This window comes from Amyelois transitella, chromosome 17 (genome assembly GCF_032362555.1).
Source record: "Amyelois transitella isolate CPQ chromosome 17, ilAmyTran1.1, whole genome shotgun sequence".
Lineage (NCBI taxonomy): Eukaryota > Metazoa > Arthropoda > Insecta > Lepidoptera > Pyralidae > Amyelois > Amyelois transitella.
In genome coordinates this window covers 3024193-3046048 of record NC_083520.1, presented here as the reverse complement: position 1 = coordinate 3046048, position 21856 = coordinate 3024193, and the positions used below count along the sequence as shown (strand labels likewise).

Genomic DNA, 21856 nt, shown 5'->3' with positions numbered 1-21856 from the left:
TAATATATCAATTACATATGCCTTACTGTACTTAGAATATAATGTTTTGAGCTTATCATATTTTGCGAGTGTGGTATATTGCGAAAATCATATTTCGTGAATGTGTTTTTACGAGAATCTTATGTCTAGCTATTATGATATTTTGAGAATATCATATTTTGAGAATGTGCTATTTTGAGATTATAATGTCTTGCTCTTATGATGTTTTGCGAATATCATATACTGCGACTAAAGGGAAATGAGCACTTAATTTCTACAGGCACTATGAATTAAAATATAGCAAAAAATAAAATAAACAGGAATGGAACAAAACTGTTTCCTTTCCGTAAAGTTTGTATGTGTAATCTGTACTGCCATACAATACATATTGTTATTATATTTCTCAAGATTTTATACTCTGCTAATATTTTGAACTATGGAGTTTAAAGCTGCATCAATTATAAATACTACATGGAACTGGTTTAAAGACAGCATATAATCTGAAATTTATTATTAATTAGGTATGTGTAGGTGTAAATTTACTGTAAGCCGATGATTGCTGTTTATAGAATACATGGCAAATCTACACCTCACAAGCTCATGAGTAAATTTTTGAAACTTTTCTATATGAGACTAGAACTATGACTATAAAATGGTCAATATACACAATATGGATAATAAAACTGACAAAAAGAAACATTTTTTTTTATAACCTAAATTTTCCTTCAACTGCGTCTTACTAAACATTGATATTATAATAACAACCACATAAGCAGGTGACTTATTTCGCTTTATTTCCAAATAGACAACGAGATTATAAACTTGAATTTAATACAGTGATGTCGAAATTTTGAAAGATCTACCTTGAGACACCACTGCATAACAGCGCATACTACTTTGCAGCATTCATTTCAGGCTCAATATTCCATAGATGAATAGAGTTCCGAATTCGAATGTCAAAAAGTATTTTTCATAATAAAAAAAGAATACCTAATTTTTAAAAATCAGTCACTTTACGTGGCACAACGTTAACAATTCAAGCGAGGAAATCGAACTACAAGTTGTGATTCGATAACGAATCAATCGATGATCGGATGCGCTATCGATTTCGAAACCTCTACGATAGGCGTTCGGGTCCTACGCTTTAGCGTGCGACGGCTAAGTGTTCTCGTAGAAGGAGTTATTAAAATGGGTCGTCAGGAGATACACCACCGCTTCGTATGTCGACATCATAATGGCCGTGTTCGGTATTTGACGGACTAGTTGCGTGCCCAATCCCCTGGAAGTAATTAAAGAAAAAATAACTTTGAATATTAAAAAGGATTTCATTTGAGACAGATACAAAGTTATTGTTTTTATCGAATTGCAATTTGAAATATAGATGTCAATTTTATTAAAATACCGATATTATTGCAATCATAGTTTCTCAAGTTATAAACACCCACTTTTTCCACGACCATTAGGAATCCTTCTTGATATTGGAATAGCGGATACTCATGTACGAATGCGACCATTCTTATCTTTAATTTTATATATTGTATTCCAATTTTTACCTGTAGACCCCGCGATACCCCTCCTCCATCCAGACTGTGTGTAGAGTCTGCCAGAACTTGCGGTACTTGTCGCCTTCCTCTCTCAGACGTGTCCTTGCTACCTCTGTGAACAAACAAACAAAATAAATACGGGAGAAAATTCGGAAAATATTGAAGTCGGATGGACCATGAAGGTCGGTAGAAATTCCCATTTGAAATACGCTACTGCAAAGTAAGTTCGCGACTTGTGCTATGGGTAACTTACTCGATGTAAAAAAATGATTAAATTAAATACTGCTATAAATTATACAAAAATTATAAGATAATTTATGTAGTGGTCTTGGGTGAAAGTTTCATTTTATAATGTATAAATAGTTTGACGAAGCATTTTACTAATACAATTTTAAAGGAAGATTCCGTTAAGTCAATATGGGTAACGGAGCAGAGACTGAAGCCACATGACTATATCCACGATTTATTTAGGTCCGCTTACTCATAATTTTTGTTTCATTTTAAAGAAATATGTTATCGAGTATCTGATTAGTGTGAAATCAAAATTAATTCAATCAGCTATAGGTACTTATATATCATTAGTTCCTTGATGAACAACCATTTTACGACACTAATGTGTTGCTGCTTGTTTTAAATCAAGTTTTAATCAAACACAACAAATTATTTACTTACGGTAAGAAGCAAAGGAGATAGCTCTCAAACGACAACTCGAACTTTGAACTTAAACGAGACATTAAGTATAGGCGTCTCATTCAAGCTGCCAACACAAGTATTTAGAGTTCACATGGGTAAACAATATAACGACAGGTTCACATGATATTTCATCGTTGAAATATTCAAATAATTTATATTATTGAAATAATTCACGTGGGAACCGCACGTGAGCTATGTAGCACAAATATTTTATCTCACGTTTATTTTAATAAATTTGTTTGTTTTGTTTTTCTTTTCGACTTTTTATCTCCGCGATAATATAACTGGAGAAATATCCGTGCATTGTGATATTAAATCGAAGGTTTCGCAATAAATTAAGTATATATAACGCAATTTTAGAACTCGATTTAGAACAATTTACGATCACATAATTATCTATGAAATTGGGTCATCAACATCAATCAGTTTGGTCAAATTTGTACTGTATCTATGTTTAACGACACTTGTAATTGTAATGCAATAGACATACATACATACATATGGTCACGTCTATATCCCTTGCGGGGTAGACAGAGCCAACAGTCTTGAAAGACTAAATGGCCACGTTCAGCTATTTGGCTTAATGATAGAATTGAGATTCAACTAGTGACAGGTTGCTGGCCCATCGCCTAAAAAAGAATATGCAATAGACATTTTTCATTTTTCAATCATAATTATCGTGGCTGTTCTTAGACTCCTTCCTACAACACGAGACGCATTACGGTCTCGCTCACACCCATGTAGGAGTCGAGTCTGTTACTTCGACTCAAACAGCCAAAAGGAAGATCTTTTGCCAGGCTAGCTGGTATTACAAACATACATATTATCACGTCTATATCCCTTGCGGGGATTAAGACAATAAATACCATGATCGACGATGGCGATGGCTGCGCTGCTACAAATCAAACACGAGTGCTTTCCTTCTATAATTCGGCTCGCAATAACCGAAAGGTTGTAAGCACAAAGCGTGATTGGTGTGATAGTCCAGAACACTCACCATGAGGATAAGCAATGCACGAAGCCACGGTCTTGGAGAAAGCGCCAGCCGCCATGAACTCCAGGAAATCTCTAGGAGACCGCCGGTCACTGGGCACTCCGTCCACACTGCGGGCGGCCATCAGCCGCGCCTTGACTCCTTCGTACAGCACGAAGTGCACCACGGTCTCGCTTATACCCATGTAGGAAGCTGTTATGCCTTTGTAGAAGCCTCTGATGCCCTGGAGATGGGTAGAATTAATAAGTCACTATCTTGGTTATACATACATACATACATAAAATCACGCCTCTTTCCCGGAGGGGTAGGCAGAGACTACCTCTTTCCACTTGCCACGATCTCTGCATACTTCCTTCGCTTCATCCACATTCATAACTCTCTTCATGCAAGTTCGGCGGTTTCCGGTACTTTTGACCTGACCCTTTACCAGGACGTCCTCAATTTGATCAAGATACGTTCTTGGTTATATTAGAGATTTTTTTTAAATTAGGCAATGTATAGCATTTGCTGATAAATAAATTGAGTGGGACAATAGCTAGCAGACGTCGGGCCTCGATGCATATGAAGGGTGCCCTGCCGGGAACAAGCAAAGACTGAAGAGGAGAAATAGTGAAACTTTGGAAGGAAACAGATCAGTCTATTGCTCAGAAGTGAGCAAAGAAAACAATATAAAATGCTGGTTATACTTACGTATTTTTTTTTATTACTAGAAAGAACAGTCAAGGCAAAAAATACTTTAAAATATAAAAAAGCAGAAATGTGATCTCAAAATTTACAAAACATAGTCCAACCTCCTGTTTGAAACAGTATAGACAGTATAGCAAATGCGGAGAACAAAGTACGTATCTATTTTGGACTTTGCCCTTATACATATTATGAGTGAAGCATTTCTACAAACACTCGAAACTAAATTATCTCTGCCGTTGCCTTAAACGGGGCGTGTTTTTTCATTGCCTAAATAAAATATAACCTTATCGAATATTAAAAAAAAATATATACATATATCTATATAAACGCGCAGTTTAGTATATGAGGAAGTTCGATCGATGTTCGTTCACTGATAGTGACCATCTCGAAAGCACAATCAAAATTACTAGAGAGAACCCTTTGACCATGATCCTAAATTGGGAAAGTCAAGGTTCCTCAGACTCCTCTGCAAAGTGGTGAAGATGTAACCAGGAGGAAGAAGACCTTGTAGTAACTGATTTATAATTTTCGCGTTGCATATATATAAATAATTCAGATTTGAACGCGCACGTAACTTACCTTTATTTTATCTCAAACGTTACGAGTCGTGGTACAATGATCATTGAGATAAAATAAAGGTACGTTACATGCTGGTTTAATACCTGTTTTATTTATAAATAAGACTGTGTAGTGAAATAAATTACCGTTTTGGCGTATATCCTTTTGATGCACTGCAAAGCTGTGACGTTCTGTCCGTCGAGCTGCAGCCGCGTCTTCACGAACCATATCGGGTTGGTCATCGTGCATGATACGAACCCTGAAGAAGGAAAAAAGAGAGTCAATAGTCATTAAAATATGACGAAAAACATACAACGAAAACTATTGCAACACACTGACGTATTTGAGTGCTACAAATGTTTATTTGGGAATTATGCAAATTCTTCAATGACATGAAGATCAGAAATGTGGAAAATTGTCAATTTTCTCAATATAACTGATGATACTGATGTATGTTGATGTTAAGAAAGATTGAATGAGGATGACGCGAAAGAAGTAGGTACCTACCTATGCAGGGATCGTGGCAAGTGGAAAGATTTAGTGCTGTGAGAATTTCGATAAACGTTACCCAATTTCGACCTCAGATCCAAAATCGGTTTTTTAAAGGAACAGTTTGCGTTACAGGAAGATAATACTGACTTAGCACTTATAAGTATAAAAGTATGAATGGATGGATTAATTACCTGCTGCGCTGGCCGCTGACAGATGCACGATAGGAGTATCCGGGGCAATATGCTGATTGAGGATTGCCTTGGCCTGGGAGTACGTGCAGAAGTAAATCGCCCTGGAAGGCGCCACGCCCACGATGTTGGGCCCGAGACCTTTGAATAACGCCTTAGGCCCTTCATTCTGAACTATGTGCCTGAAACGATAAATATAGGATGTTTATATAAATGAATAGGTGTGCATTATTTAAAAAACGGTTCATTGCCGAGTTAAATAGGTTAGTTGACTCGAGCGGCTCTCACGGTAAATTGAATCAACAAGAGGAAACTATCCTTTCATACAATTAATCAGAAGAATAACGTAAACTCAAATTAAATTGAATACTATCAAAATATAAGTAGGTATTATAGTAGAATGGAATAGGGAAACACGTAACATCTTACTACAACTTGCGTCACTAGACTTCACTAGTAACTAACAGATAGAAAGACAACGTACAGTCCAATTTTCTGCGCGTAGGATGACTTTGAAATTTGGACTGTATACTAATATCTCAGAGAGCGTTAAATATTTGTTGATTTGTTGAAACTCCCATAGGAATTATAATGGAGGATCTGCCGGCACATGCTAGTATAATAAAATGGTTAATTCCACATGGTGTTTTCACGAATATTACGGTAAGATTATACAATTTAACCCCGAACTTGTTTGACGTAAATCGTTATCACCTCTTACTGTGTAGTATTACAAATATTAATATCAGCATACTGGTTATTTGTGTTACACTTTTATCTTGAAGGTTCAAATGTTATGGCTTGTTGCATCGAAACAAACTTAATTAGACACTTTCTTAGATTAAAATAATAGTATCAAGTTATTAGGCCGTAACTTATGCCGTGATAAAGTAATATGTCTTCTGGCATGGATGGGCGGGGTATTCCACAGGGAGGATGTAAAGCATTATAACGAAGAGATAATAGCAAAATTTTATATATTGACAACACTGTTCTAGTATACCTTAAGGACACGAGAATTGCAGTAATACGATCGCATGTTTGTTCTACGAGTATTATTGATTCTGTGGTTTTTATAAATCACTTTAGCGAAAAAAAAAACCGAACTTTGATCAAATATTTCACGAAAAACAAGAGTGACTTCCTATCAGGCATGAATATAGTAATGGTACCTTTGTTAGGAACTTGGCGATAAGATTGTCTCCTATATTAGACCACTATAATAAATCATGAAAATTTGTTAAGCGAGTGATTAAAAGTTTGGAGGAAAATATTTGCATTTCCTTCTATTTTCGTACGAGCAGGTATACAGTGTAAATATTGTTATAACTAGCCTCATTCAACATCAGTCAATGATATCATGATGTATGAATCCATCCATCAATACTTATTTTTAATTTATAAGTTACTGACTATATTTCGTTTATACTATATTAGAAATTTTAGATAAAAATATGCATCAAGAATTGAATTAATCCACAGATGTGAAATGCAAACATGTTCGTACCTACGTCTTAGTTATCATTCGATCCTGTTTTCAGTGATCAAGCTATATGGATTTTAGTGAAACTTGTATCTATCGGAATTGACCGGAACTAACCCCAACGGCATAGAATTAACATTTAAAAAAAAATTTGTGGGCGTGGTCCTTCTCTTTCTCTGTCTTTATCTCCGTTGCTCTTAGTCCCATAATGTCTCTTCTGTCGTTTGTACTTAAATTCTGTGCATTAGAGTTGAGAAGTTACACATCTTTATACGAAGGTGTTAATAAAACTTGGCTTAAATCCGGTTCACGCCCGCCTTTCGTGACACCAAACGCATCGGCATCTTATCTATTAGCGTAATGATAATAATGTCAGTTACAAGCGGTTTTAACCTCTAGTAAACACGATCTGTTTATATAAATTGTAATTGAAAGCTACAATTTGTGATAAGTTGGTTTATTTTTACCATTTTTCCTCTTGATTCTGATGCCGACGGTGTTATTTACATGCCAACAACGACCTTAGATGTAAATGCATTTTAGGAGGTAGGTAAATTTAAAGAGATGTTGAATACTTACTTTGGCGTCGTTATCAAAAAGATTTCCTTTTGGATATTCGATAGAATATGCAATATATTACTGGTTTTTATATATTGCTTTTTTTTGATACATAACCTGATTGCACCCCTCAAACATAGCCATCAGTGACCAAAAAAAAAAGAAGCGAATGGCTGTTTCTTTTTCATAAAGGTGCTTAACTGTTTTATCTATGTATAACCTATCAAATAAAAATATAAGTCCACAGAAGAATCCGTGTTTTGTGTTACAAATTCTCTCAATCTTGTTTGCTAAATGTAAACAAGTCCCATTTCATCAGCTGATAATAGTAGGTCTGTATGCAAAGAGTTCTTATTACGAAGAGTGCGTATTGGATTCGAAGTCCATACCTACTACCTAATAGTGTGGGAATTTGAACATGCCAAAAATTGCTTTAACAATCATTTGTTTTTTATAAATCCATAGGACAGGTGAAAACAACCGCGCTATAATTGACTGTTTTGCAACCGCGTATCGTATTTTCTAAGTAAATCGCGCACTCTAATGATTGATACTAACTCTTTGGTAGAAGAGTAGAACCGTTGTCTCGACGTGATAACTTCAAACATTCAGTGGCTAGCAGCCAAAATGTCAATTCACACTAAATATTTATACAATTTCGATACCAAGGTATATAGATATCTATGTGTTTACATATAACAAAAGTATAACTCATTTGTTACTATAAAAAGACAAAATTTATTGGAGATGCTTAAAGGGGTACGATAGTATCAAGGTCCAGTTAGAAGTCGTGACGAAAAAAGTTGCTGATAATAATATTTTTGACGAAGCATATTGCTGAATAAGAAAAATTCTAACTTTGAGATGCGTAGATTTAAAATGTTGCTATTGCCTTATCATCTTAACGAGAGCACGTTAATAATAATTTGTTCAAAGAGTTTACTTTTATATAATTCTATATTATTCCTCCTGCGCATAACAAAATAGCTTTGCCCTGAAAACTTTACTTATTGTTCTGAGAGTCAAAAGATATCTTCAATCTGTTTCATACAGTCTTTCAGCCAATGCTCAACATGTAAAAAATATGAATGATTACAATCACAGAATACTGATTAGTCAAAACACAGGGTTGATGACTTTCAGAGACGCGAAGGTTGATGTTGAAGATAACTAATAACAAGTCAACAAGGTCGATAGTTCTATTATAAATGAAAACAGTGTTCCTAAATTAGCACTTGATTTATCTATTTTCCTGCAGCATCTTGTGTGAAGATTGTAATTTGAAAATATTATTTTCACATCAAAGTAACTATCTATAAGTATTATATTCAAACGGGGTGAAATTATGAGACTGTTCTAAAGGATAATAATTTCGAAGGAATACCAATAAATCTTGTAAAACACACATCAAATAGTAGAAACAGAGATATATAAGTGAGAATCTAGTTCGTAACTTTATTTTTCAAAATTAGATACAAGGTATCATTTATTAAATCTATATCTACTCCGCTTCCAAATCGCATGTTCAGAAGAAGCGGCGGAACAAAACTACTTAAATAGACAAAAGAAGTTGGTTTTTAATTGACAGACTCAATATTGTTCCTGCTTGGCATTGAGGAGCTAACTAAAGTAATGAACTCACATAGTAATTGTTATTAGTGCATACACATTGTAACTTACTTGAAATTATAGAACGAAACACTAAAAACCAGAGCATAAAAATATATCAATGTGGGTTGCTTAATACAATTAGAAATGAGGGAGAGAGACATATAAGTAGATGTTTTATTAATGTTTTATTATAAGCCTACCCCTCCGGGAAAGAGGCGTGATTTTATGTATGTATGTATGTATGTTTATTTTACGCAAAAGGGGACAAGTTTGAAACTGTTCTCAAACGGTCGTTTGACTAATAAAAGATTCGACGTCATAATTTTTCATCGTCTAGAGATTGTGCCCCAGGACTTATCCTTAAAACGATTCGTCGCCGAAAAAGTCAAGCCCATTCTGCTGACGAATGGTTCTAAGATGCAAAGTCCTGTTTAACGCCGGAAGAAGATAAATTATGTCATCAAACCGTTCTCCGGGTCTCAAACAAAAACTTGTCTTCTTTTTTGCGTAACTCCACGACAAACAAAGAAGGTTAAACTCACCTGATGCACTGTATAAGGCTCATCCTGGCTGTAGTCCTGGCGTGGCCGGCCCTCGCGAGCTGCTGGACCTGACAATTGTATGACGTCAGCATTCTGTCTGCTTGCTTGCTGTATGCGAACATCGCACCCATCGTGCGTCTGTAGCCCCATTTGGCCTCCTGCATTATAGGGCCAATGTTACAGGCTAAAGCTAACACTAAAACTACTTATGTATGCATACAAATGGTTAGAAAAATGTGTTTTCTATAATTATAAATATTTATCATCATTTTCCTGACATTTGACCCAGTTAGAGTCAACAACTGAGAATGCAATTGGGAACACGTTAAGAACAGAGGAAGAGAAGTTAGGGAGTTTGTTCTTTCAGGGAAGTGCCACCTCTTTCACACTTCTACTCTACCACTGGGAATTGGAACTTATGATGTCAAAAGTCATCTAGGGCCTCGAAACACTTCTGTGGAGGGTGCAACCGGGAACACGCAGAGATGAGAGAGAGAAATAACACAATGCAGCGGGACAAAATAAATGATACAATTTTAAATAAAGCTCCATTAAAAATTGAGGAGAAGCAGTGATATAACATGTCATTTGTTTGATAAAATTTTAAGGTATAATAATACATGAGTTAATAAATTTAATATTAGTTATAATTTATTTAAAACAAATTTTGTTTAGTACATAAAATCAATAATAAAATAAATAAAGTTAAGTTAATCTATATAGGTACTCTAAGTTCTGTTTTAACCATCCACGAATTCTCTTCAATATAAAGATTGTTTGAAATTCATGATAACGATGACTCCGCACTGCGTCAGTTCCACCAAACTACCCCAAAAAGTTCGTGACTGCGACACCTATTGGTCTGCGTCTTATGGATTCTTGGGACATGTATTTAGATACAGTATTACTGTGCCGTGTGGTTCCCGGCACCATTACAAAAGAATAGGACCACTCCATCTCTTTCCCACGGATGTCGTAAGAGCCGACTAAGGGATAGACTTGGGATTCCTCTTTAATGTAAATCCCTGCCAATCTAAGGTCTGCCGCGCCGATGGATGCATGGCTAGGGGCGAGCCTAGTCTCGAGCGTGCCACTTCCGCCATGGGGTTGGGCGACCCCCAGGTAATGGCTAGCCTTACCCTGGCATGCGGGGCTCTGCTGGGGCGGACAAAATTGTTCCCTTGCGTCTCGTGGGAATCGCATGGATGCAAATTTTTTAAAAGAGCACCTAAATGGCGGCGATGGTGTCCGCACCCCATCACGTCTCGTTCCCGGCGGGAGCGGTATGCGGTCTGCTGAAAGCCGCTTTGCGACGATGAATGTAAGAGGAGGAATGAAGGATAAGATTGAGGAAGTATGCCAGATGATGGATGAAAGACGTTTGGATGTGTTGTGCGTGAATGAAACGAAGCGGAAAGGATGCGACGCGACGCAGCACGGCCCTTACACGGCGTATTGGTCTGGAATTTCCAGTACCAGCCGAGGCTGTCAAGGGGTCGGTCTAATTCTTTCTGCACGAATGGCTGAGTGCGTGAATGAGTATGAGTGTGTCAGCCCTCGTCTTCTATGGATTAGGCTGAAAGTTGGAATCACTCGGATCTTCGTTCTAGGTGTTTATGCACCTTGGGATGTGGGTTCGAGGGGTACAACATCAGCAAAAAGCGAAAACGAGGAGTTCTGGAATAGTGTAAGAGAAGTATTGAAAGTTACCAAGCCAAATGAGAAGATTATTATGTTAGGTGATTTTAATGGATGGGTGGGTGTAAAGCGTGATGGATATGAGAAGGTGCTTGGTGCGTTTGGTGACGAAAAGGTGAATGATAATGGAAGAAGTGTATTAGAAATTTGTCTAGAGTGGGATCTTTTTGTGTCGAACTCAATGTTTCAACATAAAGAGATCCACACCTACACAAGAGTGGAAGGTATTTTAAAAAGTATGATAGACTTTGTGATTGTAGATGAAAGATTGAAGAACAAAGTGCTGGATACCCGTGCATATCGCGGTGCTGGCATTGACTCGGACCATTTACTGGTGATATCCCGGATAAGGGGTATCTTCAATCGCTGGCGGCACAGGGTAAGGGAGCAAACCAGCGCTTTGGAAAGAGTAAAAGTAGAAAATTTGCAAGATATGGATGTAGGTAAGAAGTATATTAATAGACTGAAGGATGAATTTGAAGATTTAGAGGAAATGAGCGATATTGAAGATGGATGGAAGGAATTTAAAGAAAGAATTGTGAAAGTAGCTGTTGAAGTGTGTGGTGTAAGTAGAAGAAGGAAAGGAAAAAATCACAAAAATGCGTGGATGAGTAAAGATGTGCAAGAACTTGTGCGATTAAAGAAGAAAGCATGGCTGGATTTGTTAGCAGCAAAAGCTAACTTAAGAATGCAAGAGGTTATAGATGAAGATGTGAATGAAGCACGTAAGGAATATAAAAAAATGAAAGATTTGGTTAAGAAAGCTGTGATTAGAAAGAAAGAAGAGTATAAAGAGGATTTTGATAAAAGGCTATCAGAAGACTTTCAGTCAAATCTGAAAGTATTCTGGAAATCCGTAAGGTCAGCCCGAGGAAATACTATAACCAGAGAGCTGACTAGGATCAGATGCCAGGATGGTAGCGTTGTGAAAGGAGAAGAATGTGTACTAAAGATATGGAAGGACTATTTTGAAAGTTTATTTGAAAAAAAGGAAGGAAATAAGAAAGATTTCTGCTATAGCGAAGAAAAAGAGAATGAGATGGAAGGCGAAATTGAAATGTTCGAAATTGTGGAAGCACTTAAGAGTATGAAAGCGGGAAAGGCTGCTGGGTGTGATAGAGTGTCGGTCGAGATGCTTAAAGCAGGAAAAGGCGTAGTAGCTAGTCAGTTGTACTGCCTTTTCAATTTGTGTTGGAGAAGCGGCCGAGTACCAAAAGATTGGTGTAAGGCTGTTATCGTGCCACTTTACAAAGGAAAAGGGTCACAGCTGGACTGCAAAAATTATCGTGGTATAAGCCTGCTTAGCGTCGTCGGCAAATTGTATGCTAAGGTATTGATTAATAGAGTCAGGAATGAAACTGATGACAAAATATGGGATGCTCAAGCGGGATTTCGAAAGGGAATGGGATGTACTGATCAGGTCTTTTCCTTGCGGTGCATAGCCGAAAAGTTTTTGGCCAAGAGTCAAAAAGTCTATTGCACATTCGTAGATCTGGAAAAGGCCTATGACAGAGTTGAGAGGAATGAATTGTGGTCAGCACTTTCTATGCATGGGGTGAGCAGTCTCTTAATACGAGCACTGAAATCCTTATATGAGGATTCGAGTGCTTGTGTCAGGATAAACGGAGCGCACACTGAGTGGTTTAAGATTGAGAAAGGCGTTAGGCAAGGATGTGTTGCGTCACCGTGGCTGTTCAACCTATTTATGGATAGCTGCTTGACAGATTTGAAAGAGTCTAAAAGTGGATTAAGGATGAATGAGTTACTCGTCAAATGTCTGCTCTATGCCGACGATCAGGTTATACTGGCGTCATCAGCGGAGGAGTTACAGGAGATGGTAAACTGTATGCATGAAGCTTTAAAAGAGAAAGGAATGAAAGTGAACGTAAGTAAAACTAAAACACTGGTTTTTGAAATGGAGAAAGAAATGACAGCATGTAATATTTTGATTGGAGGAGAAAGAGTGGAGCAAGTGAAAGAGTTTGTATATCTAGGATCAAAGTTTACATCAGATGGCAAGTATGATAGTGATATTGAAAGGAGAGTGAACGCGGGGAACATGGTGAATGGAGCTTTGCATGCCTTTATGAGCAGTCAGAAACTATCCAAAAAGGCTCGACTGGCTGTGCACAGGGGCGTGTTGGTCCCGACATTAATGTATGGGAGTGAAAGTTGGGTATGGCAAAAGAAGCATGAAAGCAGAATAAATGCAGTGGAAATGAGAGCGTTAAGGAGTATGATGGGTGTGAAATTGAGTGACAGGATAAGGAACAGCGTGATAAGGGAATGTTGTGATGTGAAAGAAGATGTAGTTACAGGAATAGAAAAGGGTATGTTAAGATGGTTCGGTCATGTGGAGAGGATGAATGAAAGCAGGTTGACTAAGCAGATATACAAGGAGAGTGTGGAGGGAAGGGTCGGAGTGGGAAGACCTAGACGAACGTATCTTGATCAAATTAAGGACGTCCTGGTAAAGGGTCAGGTCAAAAGTACCCGAAACCGCCGAGCTTGTATGAAGAGAGTTATGAATGTGGACGAAGCGAAAGAAGTATGCAGAGATCGTGGCAAGTGGAAAGAGGTAGTCTCTGCCTACCCCTCCGGGAAAGAGGCGTGATTTTATGTATGTATGTATGTATGTATTACTGTGCCTAGGTACAAATGTAAATTGAGCGATCAATTTCATTGTATTACTTGTCTTTGACAAATATTCTAAAAGAGTGCCAAGTGATGCGAGACTTGATATTAAAGATAGACATCTTCATGAAAGTTATTTTAAAATCATAAGGCAAATCCTTCATTGGTTTTCTTCCATTGTAAAAACTCAATGCACTGCGGTAATTTGAGAATTCTTAGATTTATTTATGTACTTACACAAAAGTATATACAGGAACATTTAACACAGATATTGTAGTACAAATTAAGTAGCAACTTATTTCAATAGAAATCTTTTCCAGATCCAGAGAGATGAATTTTGGAGCAGCTATAAAGATAAAAAAATACTTAATACAAGATTGCCCACAAACCATTGTGCAGCCTGAACAACCATGAATTAAATAAATTTACTAATCCTTAATAATATCCTTAATCAAATCAAGGACGTCCTGGCGAAAGGTCGGTCATAAGTACCTACCCGTGTTATTAATGTGGATGAAGCGAAAATGTATGCAGGAATCGTCGCAAGTGAAAATATGTAAAAAATCTTTAATCCTCCGGGAAAGAGGCATACAACACATACATAAAATCACGCCTCTTTCCCGGAGGGGTAGGCAGAGACTACCTCTTTTCACTTGCCACGATCTCTGCATACTTCCTTCGCTTCATCCACATTCATAACTCTCTTCATGCAAGCTCGGCGGTTTCGGGTACTTTTGACCTGACCCTTTACCAGGACGTCCTTAATTTGATCAAGAGGCATGGTTATACTATATATGTATTGTATGTGTGCTAATGACAACTCAATATTGCACAGTTTGCTATGCGACTCGGCCTATCACACACAGAAAGGATAAAGCCCCCTAATGTGACAATCACGATTGTGGAAAATTCCTAAAATGAACTGAAGCCCTATGATCGAATGAAACTTGTAACGAGTTATCTGATGAAACGCGCAGATAACGTGCCTATGTCAATTTAGGAAAAATAAAGTTATTTTTTCATAAAATCGACTCTCTTTGTAAACTATCTGTTGAGGAATTCCGTGAGATGTCCTCCAAAAAATTTGAGTGGAGATCGGAATAAGGTAACGTTTGAGAATATAGGTGTCAAGTCAGTCCCCAAATATGACGGTTGTGCTAGGAGTCTTATAAACAACAGTTTGTCTCACATCACCCTACTTTTAAAACGATTGGGTAAATCAATTTGTTCTATTGAAATAAAAATAGGTACGTACGAGGTCATGTTTTTAAGTTATGAAACAAATTGTATTTCGTTCATAATTTTTAAATTCGAATCATAGTTTTTAATTTTTAAATATTTTCGGTCCCCGAATCTTGGCTTTCAATTAAGTAACTTGTACACTTTTAGAACAAAATGACCTCAGTAAAACATGTAACCCAAAGAGAATCAGTTTCGCATTGTCAATGTAAACAACAGTGCGGTGATGATAGCTGATCTTGTCAATTAAATTCTCCACAATCAAATACAAATTGCTGTTATTAAGATAAGTACGCTCCTATCGCCTACTATATCCGTTCTACCATACAATTACAAAGTGCAGTTACCAAGTAGGTAAGTACAATTATGTTATTATTACGTAAACTGGCTCCTACACTATACATACTAGTAGTAACGTTGTTCAACACATTATTGTTTACAAGTGGCATTGCGTGTGGAACGTCTATAAATAGAACCGATTCGCCTCAAAGACATGGTGGTTATCAAAGAATTCCTGTGCAACGGTGCAGTGTAAAGCGACCTTGGAGAAAAGTTAGGGTGTTCGCACACGATGGCGCATGTCGGAGAGACGTGTGTGTGTCAAATAGACGCATCCATATCGTGGGTGCTACAATCTTTGCTTACAAGATACCTTCAGCATCTACATGAATAAAGAGAGTCGTTTGAAAATTAAAAAAATACTGCAACTCTAAAAAAAACACAGGATGTACCACGAGTTGTTGCATCATTCAATCCAATGGAGTAATAATGCAATGCAACCTGGAGAAGAAAAGGGTATGATGAGGCTTGATCCCTATTCTCATTTGACTGAGCAAGTTGCTGTTATAACACACATCCCAACGGTGTTCGTCATCGTGTACGAATCGCCTTAAGTTCAACACGTCTTGTGACATTGTTGAAGGTCATCAATACGGAGCCATGTAGTGTAGGCACATGTGCAGTGTATGGGATTTAACGACTAAGCACGTTTATAATACTGATCCCAGTTTGGTACACCACTTATTTTAAACTTATTCTATTTCAGTCTTCCTTTTACAAATGCAAAAATAATATGGCGCCAATGTAGGTACTTATGTAATATTGTATACCTACTTATCTTTTTCGGGGTTATTCACTACGATGGAAGTTAGGCTTTTCACGTTGATAAGGTATCTATATGATTTTCTTCGCCATGTCTATCTTTTGGGTTCAACCTAAGTAAAAGAGAGAGAAAGAGAAGATATATTTATAACCCTTGTGGGGTAGACAAAGACAACAGTCTTGAAAAAAGGAAAGGCCACGCTAAGCTGTATGGCCAAATGATAGAATTAAGATTCAATGATCAAATCAATCCATCCGTTTATAGTAACAATCTTAAGTTTACAAGCCTTTCCCTTAGTCTTATTTTACGCCATCCATAGAAAAGATATGGATTGGTACTTTTATAAAGTGATTTAAAAAAAAACTATTTTATAACCTTTATATTTTTATTTACACAATACATAAGTAACATCTTGTTTAATACGTATAAGTGCAACAGTGAAATTTAGTTTTCAACCTTTTATCAATTCCGTTATTGTTTCATTGAAATATAATTTTGAATTCGATTTAATACATCTTCGCATGTCATTATCATAACAATCTATGTTTAAGAATTAATGTTCAAAATCGTCTGACAAAAAATAACTGCGTATTTGCAATCGTGCGCACAACAGCTTCAATTGCAATAAGAGAACCAGAAAAACAAATCGATTAAATATTTATCCAATAAAACTTTATTATGTGCCTAATCAACAGAAGGTTGAAAAATTAACAGTAACTGCATATAATGTATTTTTATAGAGTACAACCGCGCTTCCTTCTATTCGCGAAAAGAGAAAAATCTCGTTGATTTAGCTTCCCGCGGGAATACCGTACAATCCTCTCTTGATCACATAAACCTATATGCTGAATTTCAAATCTCTAAACACAGTGGTATTGGCTGTGTTGATATGTCATCAATCAGTCACCATTTTTTTTAATAATTTTTTTTGTTAATTTACTCTAAAAAGTATTTTTACTAAAACTATTAAAAATAAAATCAAAATACTACATAGAAATAAAGTTTCAATGCGCCACATGGACCCATCGTAACCAGGATTCTGGCAGCGTTACTAATACACTAAGCAAAATAGCTGCCAGCTCTTAAGCCACTATCTTTATACATATAAGTGGTTAGGTCCTACCAACAACCTAAGTACATTTTTATATTAATTTGTATTATGTGGGCACAGTAACCAAGTTTTAAACGCCTTTGTATGTGAATTTATTGGTAAAATACATAGTCGTAGGTGTTATTATCTAGAAGCTACTGCAGCAGTTAATTGTAACAACATAAAACTAATACAACGCAAACGCTATACTGAATAAGCTGAGTATGTAGTACTAAGTTGGTGCTATTTAAAGTGTTGCGTAACGTAAGTAAGTACATCAGTTTGACCGACTAAAGATGCTCTTACGGCGGAAAAACATCTTGAGGATGTGTTAGCATCATTCAATATGGGTGAAGTTCCAAAGGTTGTGGAGGTCAGACGGGTGAATCTTCTCGTGTAAAAACATCTACTTCTCTTCAGGGGTAAGTATGTATGTATGTAGTATACCAAGTTAGTCGCCTGATATATGTATATACCGGGTATCTACTCATACTATATAATAAAAAAAAGTTATACTCCATCCTAAAATGTGTATAAGAGTAAAATCGGTATATTTTCTTATTCTAACATTGCCGTGTGGTGCCGTGTGGTTCCCGGCACCAATACAAAAAAGAATAGGACCACTCCATCTCTTTCCCATGGATGTCGTAAAAGGCGACTAAGGGATAGGCTTACAAACTTGGGATTCTTTTTAGGCGATGGGCTAGCAACCTGTCACTATTTGAATCTCAATTCTATCATTAAGCCAAATAGCTGAACGTGGCCATTCAGTCCTTTCAAGACTGTTGGCTCTGTCTACCCCGCAAGGGATATAGACGTGAACATATGTATGTATGTATGTATCTAACATTGCACGTATTTAAGAATATGAATACACATATTTACAGAGTAAGTAGTTCGTATAAATAGCTTTGGTAGTGATTAAAATGAACATTGTTTTGATAACTTTGTTGTTAAGCCGTTTTAAAATTTAAATAACAATATTTTTTTCAATAACACACGATGTGTGAAAGGATGTGAGGGATGTGGGTTATTTTTAACATGGTCCAGCAGATGTGCTAAAATATTATGATAGACGATTACGGCTGTACTGTAAGTTGATGTACCTACTAACGGCAAATAAAACTAATAAATACATACTCGTTTAATAATATGGCATTTAAAGGAAAGGCAAGGGAGTCAGATAAGTACATACTGAATAGTATCATTGTTCCCAAATTCATATGTTTCTAGGAACATACACACAAACCGTCTGTTTGAAAATGGTTGGTTCCTTTGTATTTTTGTTGGCAATTTTTGTTTAGAAAATAAGTAGGTACCTACCTACTTACGGCAATGTTTTAGCTTATCAATAGTCACATATTTTTCGATAAAAACATTGTCTAGACAGGTGACACAACAACATACATAAACAATAATTAAAAACAAATAGGAAATCAAGCAAGTCGTTGAAGATAGCACGTTTTAAAGTATTTATATGTATATACTTTTTTAATAACATCATATATAGTGTTAGCACAGAAATTGTGGACCTACGAAAACATGTTTCATAAGGCTCTGACAAATAAAGTTTATACAGGTGTTAATAGACTTATTTAGTGTTCTCATGTAAATGAAATCTTTTCTTTTTATGCTAATTTTTTAAGGGGGTTGTTCACCCCAAAATAGAAAAATACGTTTAGTACTACGTATGGAGGTCTCCTTTTAATAACTAGGTACTTAATTTTAATTTATTTAACTAAATATTTGTGAAAATTTGAAGCGTCTGTTACCATTATTAATATTGAGCAAAAAATACGAAAAAACATGTATATGTACCCCCTTATTTTTTTTAGTATTTGTTGTTATAGCGGCAACGGGAATTTTCAGCTTTCTAGCTATCACTGTTTATGAGATATAGACTGGTGACAGACAGATATATAACATAGCCAGTAATATTTGGCAACTTTTATCTCGCTCACCGATTAAAAAATATAAGATAATAGACACAGTTGGAGGCAAAAATATGCAATCAATCATATGGCGCATTTAAGGTTTTATCATATTAGTCTATCTAGACTTACTGATACCTATAACTACATAAATAACGTCCGCTCCTTATGATTTCGATAACGATAGAGCAATTTTATCAATGTTTATAGGGGGCACATGTTAAGAGGTATAGATTATATGACATGTTATATCACAGCCTACTTATTGACAAAGCATGAAACTAAAGAGTTAAAATATTTAACTCTTCATTTTGACCCTTCACCTCTAGCCACTATGTTGATTGTAATTGATTACAATGTCAACAAAAAATTTAGCAGTTTCAGCTTATAAAAAAAATTAATGAAAATTATGGCAAGATGAGAAAACATGGGCAAACATCAACAAAGAAATTGCAGAAAAAAAATAAACTTAATAAAGACTGATTCTGACTAACAAAAGCCCTGCTCTGTGAACTTATATACGGCAATATATTTTTATAATAGCACTATTTCCAGTGTAGTGCCAATAAATTGTGCCACCAAGCAGACTTTTGAAATTAAGAATGAAAAACAAACAAATAATGTAAAAAAACATATTAAAAAAAAAATTGAAAAAAAAAATGTCACCTGATGTTTAGGAATTTTTGAACAAACTTTTCTAGTGCTTGCTGTGCCAGAAGGTGGGGGCTGTGTGGGTGATGCTCCGACACCCTTTGATGACTGCAGTCTTGTCTTCACAACTTCCAATGGGCATGTCACGACTGCTCCCGCTGTCCCTGCTACCCTGTTTGAGAAATAACTAATTTTGAATGACCGCTATAAGATTTTGGTTATTGAATGTGTCTATTTTTTCAAACTTTTACTAAAAATATCCTATAATAATACTACTTATAAAAAAGTATATATGTTTGTTAAGTCACAACTTATTTGCACATAAATTACTGAATTATTTAGATGAAGCCTCACAATAACAATACACTTGAGTGAAGCCGCAGAAGCTACTACATACATACATATGGCCACGTCTATATCTCTTGCAGGGTTGACAGAGCTATTTGGCTTAATGATAGAATTGAGATTGAAATAACGACAGGTTGCTAGCCCATCGCCTAAATTAAAGAATCCCAAGTTTGTAAGCCTATCCCTTAGTCGCTTTTTACGACATCCATGGGAAAGAGATGGAGTGGTCCTATTCTTTTTTGTATTGGTGCTGGGAACCACACGGCAGAAGCTACTAAAGTTTAAATATACAAAGAATTTTCTACCAACGCATGTCTTTTAAGACAAACCTATAAAAAAATCCACTGTAGTTTGTTGCCTTCATACATACATATAATCACATCTTTATCCCTAAAGAGGTAAACAGTGACAAATGTTTAATAAAGACTAAAACACCATGATCAACTTTATGTCTTAATGATAGGACTTATTACAAATTTTGCTATTAAAATTTTTTTGCAGATTGTTTGCCTATTTGGATTTAATTGTTATAAAGTCTTCTTGTAGAACTAAAAATAACTGACACAGCAAATTCTTTGCAGAAGTAGATATTTTTAAATTTTTCTGATTGTATGATTGTGCAATGTCTTATCATTCCACAAGCACACATGGTTTTTGGTTTGAAGTTTACAGAGATGGTAAAAATGTTAAAATAAAAAGTTCAAAGATTATTCTCAGTATTAAATCAAATGTATTTTGTTGTTTTTCTTATTACAAAATGAATTAGGATACCTTTAACATTTGTTTAGAAACTTTTAATTTACAGTTGAATGTACTTTATATGTTAAATACCATTCACAGATTCTTATTAGACTTTTTTACCAAATTCCACTAAAAGTAAAGAAGAAGTCCTATCTTAGGTTAGTGATAGCAAATTCTTTGCAGAAATAGATATTTTTTAACTTTTCTGATTGTATGATTGTGCAATGTCTTATTATTACACAAGCACACATGGTTTTTGGTTTGAAGTTTAAACAGCGATGGTAAAAATAGAGGCTCAAAATATATCGTAAACAACGTCTAGCCACACATGTGGCATGCCGATTGCTATAAATTTTATTGATAAACACCAAGGTTGATAGCATTGATAACAGTGCGAAGTCTTCAGATTAAGTTGACGAAACTCACCCGCCGGCCACTAGATGTATCGCTGTATCCTTCTGAGACATTTTAGCGCCTCAGGAATAATTACATGACTGCAAATTGCGACTGTCTATAAATAAACAAATGCACTAGCGCGACCACTTATAGCGACGAACTCAATAATCTCCCAACCGATCACACTCAAATAAATTTATTTGATGTCGCATTGGCTTACTGAATTATTTGTTATAGTTTTATGCATTCAACTGATATTTTTTTTATCAAATTATAAATAAATATCGGCGTAAAACCTTCACAACACCGCACTTGAAAGTTCAACGTCGTAACAAATTTTCGCACACCGCTGTTATTTTCACGTCCATACGCTAAGTCGACTCACACACTCAAAAAAACTGCCTAGCCTGCCTACGTGACGTATGCGGCGCAAACAAAATGCTCAAAGTTGCCTTATTCAATTCATAAAATTCTTCTTTTTCTCATTTTGGAAATCTGCCAATATATATGTACACATTTCTCACAAGTACATAATTAATAAAATTAAGCCTTGTTACAAAAATTTAATATAAAAGTATGTTTCGGAATAAACGCGATACGCGATGTCTTTTTCTTCATTTTTATAATCCGCGAGATTTGACGTTTTTAGCATTATTTATTTGTCAATGTCATTTGTCACTGTTACTTTCATGCTTGT

At 36.0% G+C, this 21856-nt stretch overlaps 1 protein-coding gene across 1 annotated transcript; it reads right to left on the bottom strand.

Annotated features, from left to right (window-relative positions):
* Positions 1-569: 569 nt before the first annotated feature.
* LOC106143411 (mitochondrial carrier protein Rim2) lies at positions 570-21568 on the bottom strand. The gene is made up of 8 exons (XM_060948883.1): positions 21190-21568; positions 19690-19846; positions 9330-9487; positions 5139-5317; positions 4602-4714; positions 3214-3433; positions 1533-1635; positions 570-1258 (listed from the first exon to the last, which is right to left on the bottom strand). Exons 1-8 carry the CDS (start codon positions 21228-21230, stop codon positions 1138-1140), a joined length of 1092 nt encoding a protein of 363 aa, XP_060804866.1. The 5' UTR covers positions 21231-21568; the 3' UTR covers positions 570-1137.
* Positions 21569-21856: the final 288 nt, after the last annotated feature.

Excerpts from the sequence above, each read along its gene's own strand:
- LOC106143411 (XM_060948883.1), bottom strand. The coding sequence starts at position 21,230 with ATGTCTCAGAAGGATACAGCGATACATCTAGTGGCCGGCGG. Across the intron at positions 9,488-19,689 it reads CAAAAATTCCTAAACATCAG|GAGGCCAAATGGGGCTACAG; the intron begins GTGACATTTTTT and ends CCTATAATGCAG. Across the intron at positions 1,636-3,213 it reads GTGCATTGCTTATCCTCATG|AGGTAGCAAGGACACGTCTG; the intron begins GTGAGTGTTCTG and ends GTTTGTTCACAG.